At 59.3% G+C, this 21,394-nt stretch overlaps 3 protein-coding genes across 4 annotated transcripts in view; all 3 read right to left on the bottom strand.

Annotated features, from left to right (window-relative positions):
• Nucleotides 1-600, bottom strand: part of SLC29A1 (solute carrier family 29 member 1 (Augustine blood group)) — a 34,237-nt gene extending 33,637 nt beyond the window's left edge. For both annotated transcript variants that reach the window (XM_018085279.1, XM_018085275.2), the window contains exon 1: nt 513-600. The gene's annotated coding sequence lies outside the window, so the exon portion shown is untranslated. The remainder of the gene's footprint in view (nt 1-512) is intronic.
• Nucleotides 601-2,289: 1,689 nt separating this feature from the next.
• On the bottom strand, nt 2,290-8,336 carry LOC115308020. Its single transcript, XM_029965129.1, has 10 exons — nt 8,292-8,336; nt 5,668-7,212; nt 5,182-5,262; nt 4,856-4,942; nt 4,641-4,732; nt 4,325-4,410; nt 3,714-3,780; nt 3,430-3,593; nt 3,012-3,146; nt 2,290-2,801 (listed from the first exon to the last, which is right to left on the bottom strand). Exons 1-10 carry the CDS (start codon nt 8,298-8,300, stop codon nt 2,566-2,568), a joined length of 2,502 nt encoding a protein of 833 aa, XP_029820989.1. The 5' UTR covers nt 8,301-8,336; the 3' UTR covers nt 2,290-2,565.
• Nucleotides 8,337-8,723: 387 nt separating this feature from the next.
• LOC108641765 (spectrin beta chain, non-erythrocytic 2-like) overlaps nt 8,724-21,394 on the bottom strand; it is a 14,971-nt gene continuing 2,300 nt past the window's right edge. The window contains exons 2-24 of the mRNA XM_029965109.1: nt 21,160-21,372; nt 17,971-18,078; nt 16,470-16,625; nt 15,656-15,787; nt 15,358-15,549; nt 15,193-15,276; nt 14,959-15,077; nt 14,690-14,804; nt 14,328-14,414; nt 13,925-14,040; nt 13,603-13,747; nt 13,291-13,394; nt 13,104-13,185; nt 12,831-12,956; nt 12,623-12,754; nt 12,113-12,369; nt 11,819-11,942; nt 11,458-11,652; nt 11,015-11,170; nt 10,309-10,529; nt 9,811-9,988; nt 9,347-9,490; nt 8,724-9,140 (exon numbers count right to left, since the gene is read on the bottom strand). Coding sequence (XP_029820969.1) covers nt 8,724-9,140; nt 9,347-9,490; nt 9,811-9,988; nt 10,309-10,529; nt 11,015-11,170; nt 11,458-11,652; nt 11,819-11,942; nt 12,113-12,369; nt 12,623-12,754; nt 12,831-12,956; nt 13,104-13,185; nt 13,291-13,394; nt 13,603-13,747; nt 13,925-14,040; nt 14,328-14,414; nt 14,690-14,804; nt 14,959-15,077; nt 15,193-15,276; nt 15,358-15,549; nt 15,656-15,787; nt 16,470-16,625; nt 17,971-18,078; nt 21,160-21,372 — 3,603 coding nt within the window. The remainder of the gene's footprint in view (nt 9,141-9,346; nt 9,491-9,810; nt 9,989-10,308; nt 10,530-11,014; nt 11,171-11,457; nt 11,653-11,818; nt 11,943-12,112; nt 12,370-12,622; nt 12,755-12,830; nt 12,957-13,103; nt 13,186-13,290; nt 13,395-13,602; nt 13,748-13,924; nt 14,041-14,327; nt 14,415-14,689; nt 14,805-14,958; nt 15,078-15,192; nt 15,277-15,357; nt 15,550-15,655; nt 15,788-16,469; nt 16,626-17,970; nt 18,079-21,159; nt 21,373-21,394) is intronic.

Genomic DNA, 21,394 nt, shown 5'->3' on the forward strand with positions numbered 1-21,394 from the left:
CCAGCGAGAGGGATGCTGCAGCGGTCGCCACGCTGCCGCAGCCCCGGCACAGGGATGGCCCGTGCTACGGCTTTTCCCAGTGCTTTCCCACCTGCTGGAGCAGGCAGCTGGCCCTCCTGCCACGGGGGTCCCTGCCCCGGGAGGGGGGCATCGACGTGCTGCCAGTTTGCCCAGGCAAGGAGGGCAAGTGCTGGCAGCCAGTCCTGCCAATTCTGCTTCCCCTTTCGCTACCCCCTGCACCGGCGCCAGGCTCCGAACCCTCCTTGCAGCTATGGGACTGGAAAGCACCAATCTCAGACTGGAGGCAGTGTGAGATGGCTACAGAGCTCAGCACAGGCCCCCAGCTGCAGGGTGACCTTGCAGCAGGACTGCTGAGCAGCCAAAATGCAGGACAAGACCTTGGCTCAGTGGAGGGGACTGGAGCCAGACCCCCTTCCTGGTACCCAGGGAAATGAGGCACAGTAGGGACAGTGCATGCTCTGCTCACCTCCCTGCCTGCACCCTGCCCTTACCTCGATGGCTCAGCTCTCCTGGTGCCAGATGATGCAGCCTGCAATCTCCTCGCTGCCTGGTGCCAAGCGGGGTTGGGGTTTCCCAGAACAGCAGCAGAACCAGGGTGCGGAGGCTTTGCCACCCCACAGGCTCTGCAGCTGGAGTGGGTTTCAGAGCCCTGGTGCTGGCTGGGGCTGGCTGAGCGCGGCTTCCGCTGGCTTAGCAGGTGGAGGCTGCATGCACGGGCAGATTAGTGGGAGGGGGGGAATTGGCTTCTGCCATAGAACTTCAAGCGGGATTCGTCAGAGCGTTGCAGTGGGGCCAAGTGCCAGCAAAGGGAAGGAGAGAGGGACGCCTGTGGGTAGACAGCCACCTTGGGGGGACAATGCAGGCTGTACAAGGGGAGCACTGGGAGCAGTGCTGCAGATGCCAACATCATCCCCGGGATGGGGTCATCTCTCTGGTGGCCCATGTCACTCCATGCTGCTGTGTGGACTTGGGTCATGGCAGGACACTTGCTGAGCTCCCACCCCATCATTGGTCAGCATCGACCCCCTGGGGCCAGCAGGGGGGCCTTCAGTAGAGCACCCTGCACCCACTGCCCCCTCTGCTGGGCCCCTCAGCTGCTCAGGAATGAACTGGCACCAGCCCACCAGCTGCTCTCCTGGTATGTGCGGCCGGAGCCGGAATGCTGTGTCTTGGCCTCCTCCCTGGCCTGGCCAGGCCTGGCCCCTGCCCAGACCTCCCATCCCACTCATCTCTTCCCATTAAGGAAGTGCAGGCAGCTGAGCTTTGGTGTTGGAGGAAAACAGGTGTCAGAGCCAAGAGTGATGGAGCCAAGTGGAGGGTGGGAAGGCACAGGGGAAGCACAGAAAGCATACTCCTGCCCACACAGCAGCACTCTCACCAGCATTTCTTCCCACACCTCACTGGGAATATGGAGACAGCCCCTCTGCTGGTGATACTGGTGTGCCCACCTCCACCTTGCTGCCTGTCTCCAGGCCCAGGAACACTGCATGAGGGAGATGGAGTGGCGGGAGCATTTCTCCTCTCCCAGCCCTTACTGCAGAGCTGGGCTGCAGCCAGCACTTCTATTTTAAGCCCCACAATGTGTTTGAGGAGGCGAGCGGTGTGCATGGCCGAACTTTGCAGCCTGCCAGGGAGAGGCCCTGCTACCCACATCCCTGGAAACTTCCTCTTCTCCCCTCAGGGCTGGTACATGCTCAAGGCAGGTTGTACCAGCTGCTCTTTCCCCTTCCTAGTACAGGCAGGAACTGGGGCAGCCGAAACCAGCATGGCCTGGTGCAATTACTTCAAAAATATCTGGGCTGAAGGAAGCCCTGAAGGTCCAGCCACACTCCCCTGGTTCCCTCCATGGCACAGAGCATTCACCTGCTGTGACCTGGGCTGGCAGCCATTCTGCGAGAGAGGAAGGCTGGACAGGCCTGGCAGGGCTGTGCAGGCAGCAGGATTTACTCTGTAGGTAGTGATTTCCCTGCCGAGCTCCCATGACAGGGAAAAGGGGCCTAGGTGCCCTGTAGGATTAGCTGGGCTGGGTGCAGGTACAGAGAAATCACAGGTCAAAGCATCTTTGTGAGAGGCACCAGACAGCTCAGGCTTCTTCCCAAGCAAAACTAAAGCCCACTGCAGGGCCCTTCTGATCTGAAGTTCCCCCCCTTCGTCAGCAAGGACCACCTTGCAGAGCCCCTTTCCTCCTGTGCAGAGGGGTGCTGCTGGATGAACGAGCTCCCAGACTAAGCAGCTGTTTATTTTTTAATAAAAACAATCATCCCTCCACTTGTGCTGTGTGTCGTCAGGATGCCTGGGGAGCCAGTGGCACTCAGAGAGAGCACTGGGCAGGAGAGGTGCTCAGCGCCAGGCTGAGGCCAGGGGTTGTGGTGGCTGGGGCACAGTGCAGCCCTGGGGCTGGCTGAAGTGGAGCTGCTTGACACAGCCTCTCTCCTGTGGGGAGGCAGTGAGCTGTGAACTGGTGCTGGGAGCAGAGACCATGCCAGGATGGTACCCAGAGAAGGATAAAAGGCAGGCTAGGACCTTTTTCCCTGTGGCTGGGGCTCACTCTTTCTTCCCAAAGAACTTCTTGAAAACAGATTTGTTCTTGGGGCGAAGGGGGCTGGTGGTCTTCTCCCCTAGCGTGTCCCGGGGGCTCCCTGTTTGGGCCACAAAGGAATGACAGCGTGCCCGGGGCATGGTTGGCACTTGCTCCCCTATGTACAGGGTGACTGAGTAGCTGCTCCCGGCCTCCACTGGCTCCTTGGGCATGACCACTGGGGTGATCTTCTGGTAGGTCGCTGCAAGAAGGAGCAGTCAGTGGGGAGGGCAGGGTGCCAGCAGGCCCTGTCAGCCCCTCAGAGCCCTCCCCAGGTGAGGGGCTGCAGCCCAGGGCACAGGTATGTAGGACTGGGTGGGTGCTGAGCAGCATCGCATCTGCCCTTCGCTGTCTGTGAGGACAGAGGCAGTGGTGCCATCTCCTGGCAGTGACAGTGAAACCAGAGCCATACCTGAGGTGAAGGAATAGGACCTCCTCTTGTTGGTCACCAGCCCATAGTCATCTTCTTGGCAGATGTTGTCCCACAGCCTGGGTGACCCCCTGGGTGACCACTGCTGCTCCTTGTGCCCAGCCCCCTGAGCATCCTCTGAAGCAGAATGGAGACATGTCACAAGGCAAGGCCTCCACAGGACACCACTGTGTCAGCCCCAAAGAGGACAGGGAAATGTATTATTATCTCATTATCCCAGGAAGCGAAGGGAAGTAACTGATCCTTTCCCCAAGCCCTACACCCTGAGACTGCTAGCCCAGATACCACTGAGTTCAAGACTGACCGACAGCCTTCAGCCTCCACCAGTTGGCTACCTCCTCCCCTGGGCTGGGGAGAGGAGTTGGGGGACAGTGGCAACCCAGCCAGACAGGAAAGTCACCTGCTGCTGCCACAGTCCCCTTGGCTGGGCCATCCTGGCTGCCCAGAGACCTCTGCAGCCGGGTGTTTGAGCAGGGTAACATCACGATCTCCTGGCTCCTGGTGGTCATGACCTGATTATGTCCCTGGAGGTGGGAGCTCCCAGGGCTGGGGACCTTGCTGAAACTGAAAGTAGCAGAGATTTAGCTAAACCAGTTTGGCTCACCAATGTCCTGCTGGAGCAGCACACACCAGCAAATGTGGGAGTTGTAGTGAGAGCTGGCTAACCAGCTCCTGGCTACTCACCCCCCAGTACCACCAGTGCCCTCGACACACTGTGCCACCGCCTGGAAGTAATCCACTTCAGGGAAACCTGGGGGCACAGCAAACATCCTGCTGGGTGCTGGCAGTGCACAGGGCTGTCCCATAGAGCCAGTCCCTGCTCCAGGTGCCCATGCTTCATGGCTGGCTTCTCCAACCTCCTCCTGTAGGTCCTGCCAATGAGCCTTGGATTTCATGGCAGGGCTTGAACCTTCTCAGGTGTGGGTACAGCAGTAGGAAAACTTCAGTATTACAGGTCTCCTTGCCTGAAGGGCAAGCAAGGCATTTCCAGGCCCCACAGAGTAGATGGAGGAAGACCAAGGCGCAGTTATAATTTTACTGACACAGATTTTTTGCTGCTGAGGCACCACTGACGTCAGTCGAGCTATTCCTGATTTATAACTGTGTATGTGGTATGAAAACAAAGCCTCCAAATCCTGCCTAGCAGAGAACTGCTGTTCCTGAGGCAGGTTAGGAGGATGCATAAATCAGAGACAACGTTTCGTTGCTTCTCTTCTGACCCCCTCTGCAGGGGCTGCACCAACATGGTAACCACATAGAACTGGGCCTCTGCTCTGCCAGCAAGGGTTGCTCACCTGAGTTTTGCTGCAGCTTTGAGACCCATTCGTTCATGAGGGGCTGGGAGGGGGCCCTCAGGAGGTACTCAGAGCCATCCTGCAGCCTTCAGAGACAGGGGACAACAAGTCAGCAATGAGACAGATGTGGGGTGCAGATACCACAGCCCCCACCAGACTGGGAGAGAAGCAGGTGTGAAAGAAAGAAGGAGATGCTCATCTAAGCACTAGACTGAGCTGGCCCTGGCTGGGGATATTGGTAAGTGTCTGCCCCAGAAGGGACACACTGAGGAGGGTTGTGGCTATAAGACTCCACTGCCGTGGGTCAGGAACTCACTGAAGCCTGAAGCAGTTGGTCTTCTTGGTGTACTCAGCATCTGGGGTGCAGATTGCTCCAGAGAGGTTCAGGGGAAGGGCCACCACGGAGCTCTGCAGCATAAAGGAAAGAAAGAGCAACAGTGGGGTTGGATGGCTCTGCCTTTCCTGGCCATGGGGGCAATGGCATGCTGCTGCCAACTCCCTCTCATGTTGCCCAAATCTCCCCCAGTGCACCTTGAGGCTGTCCCTGCGGTCCTGGTAGAAGCACAGTGTCTGCCTCATCAGCACAGCATGGAAGAGGCCCCAGGCTCGGCAGCTGGCCTGTGGGACACAAACAGGGGACAGCTGTGATACCAACAGGTTTGGGAGGAGACAGGTGGTCTCCTGCCACTCAAAATGCAACCCAGCCCCTCTGGGGCTCTGCCCTCCCAGCATGGCCAGGAGCACTGCTGTGGTAGTTCCAGGAGCATCCCTGGCTTCACTCCTGCCCCAAAACCTGGACATTTCCTGCCATGTCCCAGCACCCCTGTCCCAAAGAAGCCCCACAGCCATGCCTGTACCTTTCTCCCTCCTGTCTGCAATACGTGCTTCCTTTCCAGTGTCCCCTCCATCATCTGAAACTCCATTTTACCCGGAAGAACCTGGAATGGGACAGAGGGTGAGCGAAGCTACATTGAGGACAATGGTGCCAGCTCAGCCTCCAGGCACATGGAGTCTATCTGACCCATTCCTGATGGGCAATGCCAAGGTGGGAGTGGGATGACAGGAACAATTTCCTGGCATGGGCAGAGGCTGGGTTGTCAGTCAGCTTTTTGGGTGAAGTGCTGCCTTGCTAAGGCTAAGGGCTGGCAGTGGGGTGTGTGCTGCAGAGACCTCAAATTCAGCACCTAGCTCTTCCCCACCAGCTGGAGCAAAGGGGCCACTGGAGTCAGGGAGTCCCCAAACACAGGTCACATTTGCTGACGTGGGTAACCCAGCTGCTGCCTGGGGTGTTCCCCAACCCCCTACCAGACCCTGAGGGAGAGTCCCCAGCTTGTGGCTCTTACATTGCTGCTCTCTCTTTCTTCTTGCCCATGCTTCCGCCGATCCCAGGCACTGGAGCCATCCAAGGGGACTGCAGACACCAGCTCCTCCAAGTGGGGGGAAACCTTGAGCCCACTGGGACTGCCACTGCCACTGTGCACCACTTTGGGGCTCTTCTCTCCTGACGGGCTGTGGAGCAGCCGGGCAGTGGTGGGAAGGGTGAACTGGGCCACTAGCACGTTGTTGGCTGATGAGAGGATGAGGGGCCCACCAACAGTGGTGTTGGGGCTGGGCAAGCTGCCTGTCCTGCTCCCTGCTGTCCGCTGGCTGGCACAGCTGCCTCCTGGTGGGCTCTGTGTCCGTTGCTCATCTGCCCCATCCCAGATGGCCTGCAGCTCCTCCTCCTCTTCCTCAAACTGGCCATGGGCAGGATGGCAAACTTCCTCAGTGCCCAGCACAGGGCTGTGAGGCTGTGGAGAGGCCAGCGCCCACTCAAAGACAGAGAGCTGGGTAGGGGCAGTGGGGGAAGCCGAGGACCTTCTGGGCTGGCTGCTGCTGGCTGGCCGTGGTGTGGAGGCAGGGCCAGGGATGGCTCCTGCCCTGCCTGGGCTTCTCACAGGGGATGATCCAAGCTCCAGCCGAGTGGCTTTGCGATGCCTGGCCCTGCCAGTGGCACTGGGGCTGCCATCCTGGCCAAGCTGGGTGGCCAGCTCATCCCCTTCTCGACTGACCCACTCATGCTGCATGCTGACGTGGGATGGCTGGCTTGGCCTCAAGTCCGGGAGGTCTTTACCAATGCTGCTGGAGTGCTGCAGGATCTGGTGCTCCTCCCCAGCACGGTATGCCCTGTGCTGGCTGTAGCTGGGGTTGAAGCTCACCTCCTCAAACCACGTTCCTCGCTCACTCTTGGGGGTTGTCCCCAGACTCTTGCTGGGTCCCTGGGGACTGCACCCATCCATATCTACCTCCTCCTGCCATCCAACCCCATGTGTGCCTGTGGGCTCCCTTGGCCTCATCCCCCCACTCTGCCTGTGCTCTTGCCCCTCTGCCTTCTGCTGCCATGCTGTAGCCCTTCGGTGGCACCCCAGGACCATTGCATCCCGGGGCAGCTCCAGGCTGAGAACTGAGCCCAGGGAAAGGCGGGGACATGTGGTTTTTGGGTCAGAGAGGCAGGGGTCCTGGGGGGCTGCCCCGCATTCGGCATCAATGTCCTGCACCAGTGGGTTCCTGACATAGAGCAGCAGCTCTCCAAGCTGGGGTCCGGCAGCAGCTGCCCCCAGCCCCCCCTTTCTCCGACCACACTTCTGAGGCCACGTGTTGCTGGGGCCATGGTGCTCCTCGGGTGTGGGCCGCAGGGAGCTTTCGCCCATGATGCCCTGGAGCGTCAGCAGCTGGGCCTGCTCTGCCCTTGCCTGCTCCCGCCGCTGCAGGCTGTTGAAGAGGGAGCCAGCCCCAGCCTTAGGCATGGTGTGGGAGACAGCTGGCATCCCACTGCCGGATGCTGGAGGGCGGTGGACGACAGCAGGTGGCTGCTTTGCGGTGGAGGTTTTCCTGGCCTCCACCTGCACCTAGGGAAACAGAGAAGGGAGAGGTGATCCCCACTGCTGGAGCCTCTACCACCCTGTGCCAACTGCTCCCTTTCCATGCTGCACCTGGAAAAGCAAGGAGCTGGGGGAGCAGGCAGATGAAAATGCTCACCAGCAGCACATGCAGAGCTGGGAGCAGCTTCACCTCAACCCCCTGAGGGCTGCTCCCACCTTGGTGCCGGCAGGTTAGAGGCAGGCAGGGGAAGCTCTGCCTGTTATGGAGTCCCTCATATATGGTACAGTTGGAGCTGACTGTGCCATACGGCTTTTCCCTGGCACTGCTGACCTCCAAGCCATCACTTTTGGGTGGCTACTGAGACAGCAGTCACTGCTGCCCATCCCTGCCACCCTTACATGCCACAGGCAGCAGAGCAGCAAATGCAAGGGCAAGGGCTGAGTGCAGACTCTTTCCTCCCTTCCCCACAGCCCCTCTCCTGTGTTTCTACAGCTGCAAGAGTCTGCAGGAGCTGGAGCAGTGTCTCCTCATACCCCTTAGGCTGGCAGCCCATTGCCCTGCCTCAATGCCCTCTGTCCTCCTGCCCTCTTTCTCAGGCTACCCAGCCTGGCTGCCCTTGGGGTTCCTCACACACAGACCTTTACACAGGCTCTGGAGCAACAAACCAATGCAAGCCTGAACAAATCACCAGGCTCCCAGCTCCAGCATTGCAAGCCATGCAAGCTGGAGTGAAACCCGCCCCCAGCAAAAGGTGCATGTCACACGGCCCCATCCACCCTTGCCCCCTCTTCAGTCGTCTGCACAAGGAACTGCTGCTGCCCCATAGCAATGGAGCCGGGAGGCTCTCCCACTGGCCACCAGCATGCTGTGCCTTCCACAGCCACCAAAACCACTTACACAGGGGGCCAAACTGCAGCCAGCCCTGTCTGAACCCCATTCTCACATGCCTCAGCACCCACACTCTGGAGCCCACAGCACCGTGAGAGTTTTCCCTCTCCTGAGGGACCACTGCCAACAGGGCACAGTGGCATGGCCAGGAGGGTCGGTAGCAGATAGGTTCATGCCATGCAGCCACTCTCTCCAGCATGCAGCCTTCGAACATTACCTCTTCCATTGGCTGGTGAGGTGGCTTTCTCTTTCGCTTTAAACTACCCCAAGTGTTTCCTAAAAGCCCCTGGCAACGCTTCCAAAAGGTTTTACAGCCTGAGAGTTTAGTGGCGGGGAGCTGAGCAGGGGGAGAGAGAGAGACACAGAGAGTTGAGGGCAGTGAGGGCAAGGAGCTGCAGCAGGAGAGCACAGGCAAAGTGGGTGGCACAAGCTGGTCCGCAGCCCTCAGGCATCGCTCAGCATTGGCATGGTCAAAGGCCCTTCTCCTGAGACTAACACAGCCCCAATAGCTCACTTAGAAATAGCCTGAAGCATGGGGGCTACACCACAGCCCTCACAGCCTCCCAGTCTGCATGGGGGCACAGCCCTGGAGAGCTGCCCTGGCTGTGTGGCAGAGCTGGGTGCTCACCCATGGTTCTGCCAAAGCCGCCTACCATCCTGCACATACCGTCTGCAGTGCCTCCTCCCCTGGCCGCTCGCCGCCAGCCAGCGGCTGTGCCTTCTTCTTCTCACCCTTCTTGCCAACGCTGAGGATGAGGTTGACCGTCCCCCCGAGACCACTGGGGCCCCGTGGTGGCAGCAGCAGCGTGGAGGTCTCAGCAGGATCCCAGGTGACAGGCTCCTTGGGGGATCCTGCACCACGAGGTGTTTTGCTGCTGGGTGTCCCCCAGCTCTGCTCCGCTCCCGATGGGGCTTCTGAGAGGGGTGATGCCAGTGCGGAGATGGCTGTTTCCCCTGCCAGCCATGGCTCTGAACTTTGCACAGGCTCAAGGAGGGAGCAGGGCATGAACTCCACTGGGCTGTGGACGCTTTCCAGATGGGACAGTGCACATGAGATGTGCTGCTCCTGGGGAGCAAGGCAAGAGAAGGAATGTGAAGGAAGGCACTTTCTCACGACAGCCTTTGCCCTGCCTGAACCTCAGAGACTCTCAGAGATATTGGCACACATCCATCCTCTACTTCTGCACCACCCATTCCATCCCGTGCCTCTGCTACCCTCAGCCTCGAGACTGGTCATGCTCCCTGACAGTCTCGACATGTCTGGGTACTCACTTGGCTGGTAAGGGATGTGCTTGAGGAGCTCTCTGGGTCCCTCCTGTCCTCCTTGCTCTCCAGGTCCTGCTGGTGCCTCTGTGCTCGCCAGCGCACCAGCACCCAGCCCAGCATGCTCTGCAGCTCCTCCAAGCGCTCCTTTATCTGAGGGGAGAAGAGATGCTGGGCAGCCTGCAAGGACCCCTGGTGCAGGGACACTGGCCCTACCAGGACACTTCACTATAGAGCAGTTTAAGAGGGTTTGAGAAGTGGGATACAGTCACAGTTACATCAGCTCAGGTTTCAGCATCCACTGCTGGATGAAACTCCTTCCTGCCCTGAGCAGGCCCGGGGATGCTTAGCTGGCCCTATCCCTCTTGCTGGGGCTTTGCACCCATAACTTGTTCTTTCCTTCAGGGACTGTCTCCAGAGGATTTGGAGGGTACACTGAGAGTTTGCCCTGACCCTATTTCCCCTGTCCTTACTGTTGCACTCAGGTAGTGCTCCTCAGACACCAGCTGCTGCCCTGATGCTGCCAGTGCCTCAAACTCCTTGAGCTTCTCTTCGATCCTCCTCTCCAGTTCTTCACATGGAGTTTTTGGGAGGCTGGGGCTGCTTGGGCTTTCAGAGAAGATCTGAGCCCGTGTGTCCTCTGTCCAGGAGCTGTGGGCACATGAAAGACAGACTGAGGAACAACCCAGCCCCTCCTCAGCCCTACAGGCCCCAGAGAAGTCATTCCCATGCTCAGAAATGGGTGGAAGCAGCTTGCTGGGGTAGTGGCAAGGCTGTTGGGGCAGGGCAAGATGCTGTAGGGCTGCCCCACAGCAGGCAGGCCCAGTGCAGACCTTCATTCTGTGCTCCCCACAGTCATGCCTGGCCACAGCTCCAGCACTGCCAGCAGCCCATGCTCCAGCAATGCCATGCTCTCACCAGCTCCTCCTCAACCACCACAGAAGCAACCCCGATGGCTCACTGCCACTTACATCATGGCTAAATAATCCTTGAAGAAGTGCCACAGCCGGCTGGCCTGTTGCACTCGGGTCCGAGTCTCCCACAGCAGCTCTCGCAGCCCTGCCCACGCCCACAGCGTCTCCTGCACCTGCCGGGTGGTGGGGCACTGCTGAGTGGGGCACAACTCTTGCAAGCGGGCAGCTGCCCTCTCCAGCTCCTCCAACTGTCCCTGCAGGGTCTCTGACACTGCATGCTGAGGATCACAAGGCAGAAAAGGTTCAGGATGCACCCAACTCCTCTGCACCCAGGCTGGACTCCCCTGCATTATGGGATGTAGGGACAGAGGGGAGGATGTAGGGACAGAGGGGAGGATGCTGGTGCACAGGCTGCAGAGAGTGGGAAGAGCTACCCTCAGTGGGGAGAACAGGCAGAGCACAGAACTGCCTGGCTTCCCTGCCCTGCTTTCAAGAATTGCTTCCCCACCAGTGGGAAGATGAGCAAGGTGCTGGCAGCTGGGGGCTGGTACATGGCAGCTGATGCAAGCTCTCTCCCCTTGCCAGGCCCTCGCTAGCAGAGGGGAATGGAGCAGGGCAGGGCTTGGCTCCACTGGAAAATTCCAGCCTGGCCTGCCACAGTGTGCCAAGGCTTACGACACCTGGCCCCCCAGGGGCCAGTGCCTCACTGGGACGGCCCCAGTCAGCCAGGACACCACCCTGCCACAGCGCTCCCCTGACTCACCTCCATCTCCTGCTGGCGGCTCAGCAAGCCCTGCAGCCCTTGGAGGTCCTTCTCGCTCTTCACCGTGGTGAAGCTGCTCTCTGCTCGAGCAATGTCTTGAGCCAACACCTTGGCTCTGCATCGAAGGGCCTCCAGCTGAGGGGATACCTCTGCCACCTGGATGAGCAGGAGAGGACACAGAGGGAGATTAGCCATGCTGTGGGACCCACTGTGTCACTAGTTGCCCCACAGCCCTGGTCCACCCCAGCCTGGGGGCACCCTGCCATGCACCTGCAAAAGGTGCCAGCCATGGGAGAGACAGGGATACCAGCCTCACACGGAGCAGTTCCCATGCATCCCACTTGGAACAGCTGAGGTGCATGCCCTGTCCCAACTAGCTGGCATGTCCAGCTCCAGGTGGACCCCCCAGTTGCATCCCCAGACACCCCTCCTCCACTCTCTACCAGATGCTCCAGGCTCTCCATCTCCGCTGCCACCTCCATGACTCGCTCCCGCTCCTTCGCTGCATCATTCAGCATCTCCACAGCCTCCTGCAACTCTCCCAAGGGGCTGCTCATGTCCTCACTGCTCGGAGGCTGCTCAGCCTGGGCTGACAGTAGGGGAAAAGACCCCTGCAAGCTGCAACACCTGCTCCCTGGCTGAAGCCAGCAGAAACACCAAGCATAAGAGAGATGGGGAGTGACACCCCAGGCAGCTGGGCCGGAGGGGAGCACCCAATATGGTCCCCTTGCCAGCCACAGACCAACCCTTGGTCCAGTCCCAAGTGCTGTGTGATCCCAAGGGATGCCTGGCTGTGCTGCTCACCGCTGCAGATCCCTGCTGGTTCTGTGCCTCCTCTTCTTGTAGGTCCTGCAGAAACTCAGACAGCACCAGGGAGTCCCGCAGATCTGCTGCCCGGCGCCGCAGGGCTGCCTGCACATGTGCCAACCTGTGGGGAGAGGTGCCCATCAGAGGTGCTGGTGGCCTTTGCACCTCATCAGGGAGAGCATCCTCCTCCTCACACCTCATCAGGTGCCTCCTTGCACCTCCTCGAGGTGAGCAGCCTCCTCCCCACCCAGCCTAGGGACCGGGGAAGTGGTACCTTCCCCCATGACTCACTTCTCCTCCACCATCTCCACTTTCCTCTGCATCTTCCTCGCCCCCTCGTGCTCAGTGGGCGACTCGCCTGCTGCTTCCTCCCGCAGTGCCTGTAGCTTGAGGCCACACGTCAGGAGCTGCTTCTCCAGCTGGCCCATCTCTTCCAGGTCCTGGCGCAGCTCCACCGGGCTTCTCATGGCGGCTGGTTCTGAGAGCGACCCTGACACAGCTTGCAGCCACCGCTCAGCCTGGTCCAGCTCCCCCACCAGCCTCAGTGCCTTCAGGGAGAGCAGGGAGCCCATCAGCCTGGCTCTGAGCCACCCAGGGGAGGCAGGAGCCATGCTGGCACCCTGTTGCAGGTACCTGGGGCACTGGCAGCTTGGGCAGCACAACTGGAGCAGCGTGCAGGCTGCAAGGCCCGCCAGAGCTGCAGCTCTGGTCCCCACAGGCACCAGCCGCACTTGCTGATCCCAAGCAAGCTGCTGCAATTGGAGCACACCCCATGCCCACTCCAGCCCTGCCTCCATGTACCTTATCGATTTCTCGCAGCACAACGCCGTTCTCCTGGTGCTTCCTCTGCAGGTCCTCCCACAACTCCCCCAGTTCTCGCAGCATGGCCTTCACCTTTGGGCTCCCCGGGGGCCTCCCTGGCATTGGCCCCTCCTGGGAGGCAGGGAGGGCAGTTAGGATGGGCCCCACCTGGTATCACCACCCCACCTTACACCCAGGGTGGGCTCACCAGGAGCACAGCCCTGACACTGGAGCTGTGGTCCAGGGGCTTCTGCTGTATCCGTGCTGCCTTCAGGCTCTCCACAGGACATGGGGAGACTCCAGGACCCACACTCTCATTGTACAGGGACAGAGTCTGCTGAGGAGCAGGGAGACATGCTGGGTTAGTACCCAGACCAGGGATAGGAAGGCGTCAGGGAAGTGAGTCCTCCCCCAACACTGTTTCCCCTGATAGGGGAGGGGGATGCAGAGGGAGCAAAGGGAATTCTTGGGGAGACATTACTGTGTTCACTGCCTGGCAGACATCCTGCACTTGGACCTCCAGCTGCTGCATTCCCCACTCAGTCTCTGCCTCTCTCCTCCTCCTGCAGAGAGAGAAGAGGGACAGTCAGGACTGCAAGGTCCCCCCTTGCACAGGGGACCCCCATCCCTGTTCCCTCTGACTCCATGCCACTTTCACAAGCTGGTACCTTTTGTTGTCCCCTCCATGAGGGGGCTGTCCCACTGGGGAGCAAGGGCTGCTCTCCTCCCCTCTCTTGTGCTCTGCCATCTTCCCCAGCACATCTGTTGCCACCTGTGACACAAAGGCTCACATTTCTTCTTGTCCAGCCCAAAGCATGCACTGCTTTGCCCTGGGCCTAGCACTTATCACCTCCCATAAGCAGTGGCACCAGATCCAGGCATGTTCAGCTTTTTCCCAACACCTGAACCCCTTTCCCACAGGCTTCCTTGTCTTCTTGAAGTGGAGGCGCAGGAGATGTCTGGAGGAAGACAATGCTTACCATGCTCCCGAGTCCTCTTGTCCATTTGGCTCCTGCTTCCTTTCCCACAGTCCCATGGCTGCTATTATCTCCTCGGGGCTCAACATTCAGAGCCACAGCTTTGCTCCCTGGGGAAATGTTTGCCAGGGCTGGAGCCTTCTCTGACCTGGGAAAGGGAGGCAAGGGAGGACCAGTGGAGCAGAGGATGAATAGACACCTTAAGTAGAGCTGGTGCCCCAGAGACAGCCTGCCAGGGGCTAATCCAGGTCTTTCCCAAGCCTCTGGCTCCGGTGCTGGGGGGTTGGGGTTGCAGTCACGGGGCTCCTGCCTGGCTGTGCTCTACCTCAGTGCCTGCTGGAGCTGTGCCCAGCTCTCCTTGACATCTTGGTGCTTTGAGGTGACCTGGGCTGCCAGGCTGGGCTGCAGGTTTAGGAGCTGGGACACGGTCACATCCAGCATCTGGAGAAGAGAGAGCAGCTGGGAAGTGATGGAGGCAGGGCTCATTAGGGATGAACTACCACCGGTCCTGTGGATGCAGGAGAGGCAGTGAGTGCCAAGCCCAGTCCTCTGCTGTCCCTGTGGAGGCTCCCCCATTTGTCACACAACCTCAGCCACCCACACAGCTGTGGGGTGTCCACAGTGTCCCCAGCTCTGCTGGTGGCAGAGCTGACCTGGGAAGGCACACATCCCCCCTCCGTTGGGATGCTCCCCAGGGCTCATAGAATGAAGCAGAGCCTTGCACTTACCATCACCTGGCTGGCTATGTCCCTGACATCCCGATCCTGGCATGGCACACCCTCCACTGACTTCCCTGTGCCGCAGATGCTGCTCTGCTGTAAGAATAGGCTGCAGTCAGTAGTGGGAGGAGGATGGGGCCCTGCTTTCAGCTCCAGCAGAAAGGAACAGTGCAAAGCAGCACTTGCCACTCTGGCTCTCCTTCTTATATCAGGCCCCATCCCCCAGCTCCCTTTCCAAGCCTCAGGCTGAGAGTGCTGGGACCGCAGCAGCCCCCACTCAGGGGACAAGGGCAAGGTGCTGCCCATCAAGTTTCCTTCAGGCCACGCAACAGCCCTGCACAGCAGGGTGCACCTGGCTCCAGTGTGGGTACCTTCACATGAATGGCCCCGAGCAGGATATCCGCTTGCTGGAAGAAGGCGGACACCTCCAGGGCCAGCTGCAGAGTCTCGTGGTGCTCCTTCAGAGTCCCCTGCAGCCGCAGCCACCTGCGCAGGTGGAAGAGGAAAGGTGAAGGGCAGTCTGTGCCTATCTGGGGAGCTGTGCAGAGCTGGGCCAGCAGGTTTGGGAAATCCTGCTTCCCAGCCTGTCAGCTCCTGGTGCTTGGCTTGGTCCCGCTAAGCCTATGTGTCCTCTGCTCACGTTTTGTTGAGGTGCTTGCGCCGGGCTGAGATGTTCCTGCTCTCACTTTTGCCTTGCTTCTCCAGCTTCTGGGCCAGGCTGTTCACCTCCTTGTGCAGACTCTGGAATTGCTGCTCCTCCTGGCCCAAGGAGAGAGAAAGACATCAGCATCCCTCCTCAGGGATCTGTGCTATGCCCCAGCCTTATGAGCTTCAGGGTCCCTCACATGCTGGCAGCTCCCCAGCAGCCTCTCACCTGCTTCAAGTCAAGGATGCGGCGGGTGAGCTGGATCTTGTCTGGGCTTTCCTGTAGAAGGGCTGCCAGAGATGGCTTCTCCTCCTGGGCCAGGGGAAGGTGTGAGAAGGTGGGGGGACAGCCAAACTGTCCCCTTCCCCAGACCATGCTTCCCACCCCCCCCACCTTGTGCTTGATCCATGCCTCCAGCCGCTCAGCTTTCCTGTTGAAGTCCTGCAGACTCCGTAGCCCACCCAGGGCTTTGCTCTGGCTGGCAGCTGTCTGCTTCAGGAGCTGCCACTGACCCTGCAGGGCCAGCAGCTGCCTCCGCACTGCCTCAGCACTGGGGCTTGCCTGCCACATCAGCTGCTCACCCATCTGTGGGGCCAAGCATCAGGGGTTCCCAGGGACCCTCCACTCCAGAGGATGCAACAGGGACACAGGTGCTGTGGGGAATGGGAGCCATGCCACAGCCTGGCCTCACCTGGTTGAGCTTTATCAGAGTGTTCTCAAAATCCTTCATGTCCCGCTGCAAGGTCTGAGCCACCTCCTCCCAGTCCTGGAGATCGCAGCCGTCCTTTAGGTCCCGCAACTTGCCTCGCACCCAGCCCTCCGCCTGCAATGTAGGAAGAGCCACATGGCACCAGAGCCTCAAGGACATGGCTTTAGGTACCCAAGCCCAAACCCTCCCTAACTGTGACAGGGACAGGAGTGCACCCTTTCAGCTAACAACCCGTTTGCTCTGAGAACCAACAGGCCAGCAAAGGTGCTCAGGACAGCATCCACAGCAATGGGGGTCTGAAGGTAAGCAGCATCTCACTTCTTTCCAGCATCTGCATCAGCCCAGCAGGAGAAGCTGGGCCCCCTTCGAGCAGGCCAGTCTGTGCAGAATATCCCTGCACAAAGCATCTCTTTTCCCTGCACCTTGCTCCTGACTGCAAACCTCCATGCACTCTTCCCACCATGGCATGGAAGCAGCCCGCCCCACTATCTTGGTTCCCACGCTGCTGGGGAGGGACATGATCTGAGAGGAGGAGGAGGATGGGGGTTGGGAGGAGCATGTGCACATGGAGAGGAAGCAGGGCCCTGGTGTGGGCTGACCCCCTCTCCCTGGGGCTGACAGCCAGGGAGAGGCAGCCAAACATGATCTCATGCCACAACCATGGCTTCGCTCGGGGCCGGGAGTTCAACCCTCCCTGCTGAGCACCCCACCCCACAGCTCACATGAAAGGCTGCCGGTGGCCCCCCCATCCCACATCCCATGCAGCCCCTTGGGCGAGGGCCCAGGCTGGCCTCACCTGCAGCATCTCCCGGTTGAACTGGGCTACCAGAGGACTTGGGTCGAGGAGGAGGGCTGCTCCCACTGTGCTTCGTCCACTGCATCTTGGTGCTGCAGTGGATTCCTTGCCCTTAGGACTCTCTTTCTGGGGTGATGACACAGGGGATCCTGCCAGCTGGGGAGAGCAGAGGTGGTGGGGCATGGGGGGTTTCAGTGTGATGCCCCAGGAAGCCCTCCCCATCATGTCCCAGGAGCATTTTGGAAACAAAGTACTTAAGCATGCCTTGTCCTTGATCCCACTCCTTTAACAACATATTTGGGGTTCTCCCTCAGCAAAGCAAGGCACTGTTCCCCTCTACCAAGGCCACACTGGTAGCTTTTGGAACCCAAGCAGGAGTTGCTGGGCTGTTCCTCAGCCCTGGGTCAATCCAGCACTTAGGCTGGTCCCCACACCAACACTGGAGGTGGATGTAGTGCTTGCTGCCTCTCCAGCCTGAGGCTGCACATCTTTGCAAGGAGCATTCATGTCTGCAGCTTCCATTTGGTGTCACCCTGGGGGATGCTGCCCAGGATGGGATGGGGAGGCCATGGGGCAGGTCCCTGGTAAGACTCATCACTCCTTTGGGGGCATCCAAGATCCCCATCCCCAGTGAGTGGTTGGAGGGGGCAGAGAGCACAGTGTCTCCCTTGGGACTTGGCCTTGTGGGCAGCTGACACCGATGAAACCCTCTGTCAGGGTTCCAGCTCTGCCAGGGGTGACATCAAAGGTCAGCCAGTGAAAGTGCTGGCCCTCATCCAAGCTCAGCCCCAGCTGCACACAGCCCAGGGGGCAGCACCATCACCCGTGCACTCACTTCCCACCCTTCTGCCCAGGGATGGGGATCTAACTGCACACTAACTGGTGGCAAACAGGAAACTGAGCATCTTCAGGAGGAACCAAAAGGTGCAGGGCTTGCTGCCTCCTCTCACCAGGCAGAAATTGCCCCTGGGGTCAGCCTAGGACAGCTCTCCCACCCTGAGAGGACTGGGTGTGAGCTGCCCCACAGTGTCCCACCTGCCTCCAAGCCCATCAGGGTGCAATTTCCCAGAAGCCTGCGGAGCAGTGGGGTTCAGGCAACTGTTTCAGGCTCTCTAAGCACTCTGGCATGTGCTGCCCTGCTGACAGCATGAGAGTCACTTTTCAAAGCCTGCTCTGCCTAACCACAAGAACTACAGAAATCCTCTGTCTTTTTTTTTTTTTTTAATAGCAACACAGATTCTCAGGCCCTCCTGCGACTCTGGGATCTTTAGTCTCTTGACTTGTCCAGGACCCCATAATCTGGCTCCCTTGGAAGCAATAAAACCTGTGAATGCTGGCCAGGGGGCTGACCCCTTGCCCCATAATGCCCAGGTTGTCCCCTCACTCACTCAAAGAGGTGAGGCTCCATCCACACCTGGGCACACCACCAGCAACCAGCATCATTGCTCAGCTCCAAGTTGTACATCAGGCCCCCCTAAACAGTGAGGGCAGAGGGACATACCGCATAATAGGGAGAACATCTGTCCACTGGAGAGCGGAAAACACTGGTCTGAAGATTTCCAGGCTCCTGCTGCTCATCCTCTGCATCCACGTCCTTCCTGAGAAAGACCTAGAGGCAGGAAGGCACAGCTGTGAGCCTGGCAGTGCTCAACCATCCCAGCAGCTGCAGGGGACAGAGGACCACGCACCCACCTCCCCCTGTCCTGGGCCAGAGGAGGCTGCTGGCAGTACCCAGACACTACTTGGCTGGGCTCTTGCCCACCCCTCCTTAGGCATCTAGGCCAGGCTCCTCCGAATGGCATCCACACCTCCTGCTACAGGTTCAGCAAGTGGCAAGGGCTCCTAAGCTTGCTTCATCCAGTATCTTCTCTGTTTTAGCTCCCACTGTCCCCCTTGAATTGACTCCAAAGCCTGCAGAAACCCATTTAGTCAGCATCACTGGTGCCTGGTCATCTAAGGATGGTCAGAGTGAGACTCCCCTGGCCTCCTCCAGGACAGGAGGGCAGAGGCACAAGGGCACAGGAGGACATTAACTCCATCATCATGAACCTGAATCCTCTCAGCTGCCAATCCCTGACCTCAGCCTAGCTGGGAGACAAGAGTTAAGGGGGCAGCTGGCTTGCAGGGAAGGGCTCCCACAGGACAGGAGTGAGGATGGAAGCAGGAGAGGCAGGAGGAAGGAAGTCCAGGAACTGCAGCCAGACAAAGAGAGGAGGTCCAGGATGAACTCCACATTACCTTATCCTTAATGGAGCCCAGCCCCAGCAGGAGAGGTGTGTGGGATTGTTTGGATCATGCCCAAGGGCATTAAGTCTCATCCTCTACAGATGGATCTTTTCTTGGGCTGTTGGATATAGCAGGCCAACTTAGGAATCTCCTTCCACTCTCTCCCTGGGGCCATCTTGCTGTCTTAACAGCCTACCAAGCACGCACAGGGCAACACAAACAGGGTGGTGGGCAATGTGTGCTGCTCCAACACCCCCTCCTCTGAGATGGCAGCAAATGGGGTGCTGCATCAGCCAGAGCCAGAGCCAGCCTACCATTGCTCAGGCCACTGCAAACTGGAGACACTGTCCGAAGGGGAACCAACCCAGGCAAATCAGAACTCCCTGCTTGCACAGAATGTGGCTTCCTACCATCTCTGCAGGACTGCAGAAGAGTCCCAACACGGATGGCAGCCCCCAACATTAGAGCTGCTGCCACCAGAAAGGCTCAGAGCCCCACAGACATCCCAACAGCCCTATAACCCCTTGGAGAACAGCACCACTGGACCTTTCCAGGGGCCTGCAAAGCCTAGCTGGTGGCTGCAGAGGACAGACCATTGCACCACGCCACATCATCCCATCCCAGGCAGGAAGAGCAGGCAGGGCATGAGGCTGAATCATGGCTCAGCAGGCACAGTGAGAACTCAGAAGGAGGGTACCAGAAGGGGAAGGCACACCCCTGCTTGAACCGCGGGGCTGAGAGGTTTGGATGCACATTTAGGGAACGACAGGGAGCTAAAAGTGAAGTGCTTGTGCAGCATAAGACCCTAGGAAGCCCCTCTTCTAGGAAGTAGCGTCCCACACCAGCCACTATGGCTCAGCCGTGGGAGACAACCCTGCAGGTGACACAGGAGCTTTATTTAAAGTCCCTGTCTCACGATCCTCAGCCGCAGGAAAACAGGGCTGCCAGCAAAAGGATGACTTCATCCTTCCTGCAGAGCTGCTCCACCGGGACCGCCCCCCCTCCTTGGTCCCTCTGGCTGGAGCTGGGTCCTCGATCCAGCAAAACAACAAACTCTCTCAGCAACTGAAGGCTGGGAGAAGGAGCTGTGCCTGCCTCAGCATCCATGAGGTGCTGTGCTAAATGCTCCCCAGCAGGACCCCTGGCTTCACAATATGAGCAAAGCCACATGTGAAACGAGTGCAGCAGCCTCAGCTGCCTCCTCTGCAAATGCTTCTTTTCCTTTCTAAAAGTAAAATTAACACAGCACATATGCTTGCTGTGAGAAGGTGCCAGTGACGTCCCACAAGCGAGAAGAGTGGGGCCAGACCCTCCTGGGTTGCACTGTGCTTATCCTGGAGGAGCCCCTTATTCCTACAGGGCAGGAGTGAAGGGCAGAGCCACAGGTTGGGGGGCACACTTGGGAAAGCACTACTGTGCCCTGTGTGGGAGACAGCATCCTTCTCTCCTCTGGCTGTCATCTCACATGTTTTCCCCTGAGCTCTGGCTCCCTCTCTCCCTCCCAAAGCTCCATCTTGTAGCCTGCCCCCCTCTTCCAGCTCCATACGCCCATGCTGGACAGGGAGGAGGCGCTGATCCTGGCAGCCTCCTGGGAGTCCCACAGCACCCAGCACATGTCCCTACCTTATATGAAAGAGGGGAGCCCTCATGCCGATGCCCCCTGGGCTGCGCAGACTCCGGCCGCCCAGCGAGGAGCTGCTTGCGTGCCGGAGGAAGCGGCAGCTCTTGCGAGGCTGTGCCTGGCCTTTATTGGCAATGAAGACGAGGGCTTTGGCAGTGGGCTGTGTAGCTCTCCCTAGTGCTATCCTGCCGGGAAACCAGCTGTTGCAGGTCAGGGTTGAAGCCCAAGGAGTTCCTGCTTGCTCTTGCCAGCAACGCTGAGGTCTCCAAGCTGTCTTCCGCTCCATCCCAGCCACACAGGGGGTCTGCCGGGCTCTGGCACTGATGGATTTGTACCTCTGTGCCTGCTAGCACTCAGACCTGGAGTGGGTGCCGGGAGCCCTGGGTCCTGTTCCTTGCCTTGTCCCAGATTTGCCTGGCTGTGTGGCCCTTCATGAGTCACTTCCCTTCTCCTAGCCTCCGTTTCCCCTCTGGTAAACGGGAGAACTAGTTCCCAGCTCCCCACACACAACTGCATCATCACAGGCATTCCAAGAGCTGAGCCCTCCGTAGCCAGGCTCTGGGGCAAGGCTTTTCCGGCTCATCTTAGCCCTGGGGAAAGCTCATCTCCACTCACCCGCAAAGACCTCCAGCCTGATGGTACAGAGAAGTGCATGGGGGGCACATGGGAGGAAAAAACAACTACCCCAGGAGCCCTGCAACGAGTGCTGCCTTGACAACGTGGGGACAAGGAAGCACGGATGGCCGCAGACTCTCCAGGACGTACCCATCCCTTGGCAGCCAGGAATAGGGAACCGCAGGGAAGACGGGGAGAGAGCAGGGCACAGGTACTGGGATCGCTTACCTTGAACTGAGCTTTCCCTGTCCTGCTGTTGTTGTTGTTGTGGTTCCTCTCGCTGCCGACCCGGGCAGGGTCCCCGGGTCTCCCCGCGTTCCCCGCACCAGCCTCCCCGTAACGGTTGGACAGCGTGATCTTCTTAATGGAGCGGGCTAGGGAGTTGCGGTTCAGCCGGTCCTCGTCGGTGCCCCCGTCCTCGCCAGGGCCGGGGCTGCGGGGCTGCTCCGCGGGAGCGGCGGGG

This window comes from Manacus vitellinus, unplaced genomic scaffold (assembly GCF_001715985.3).
Source record: "Manacus vitellinus isolate BGI_N305 unplaced genomic scaffold, ASM171598v3 scaffold_8_pilon, whole genome shotgun sequence".
In the NCBI taxonomy this organism is placed as follows: Eukaryota; Metazoa; Chordata; class Aves; order Passeriformes; family Pipridae; genus Manacus; species Manacus vitellinus.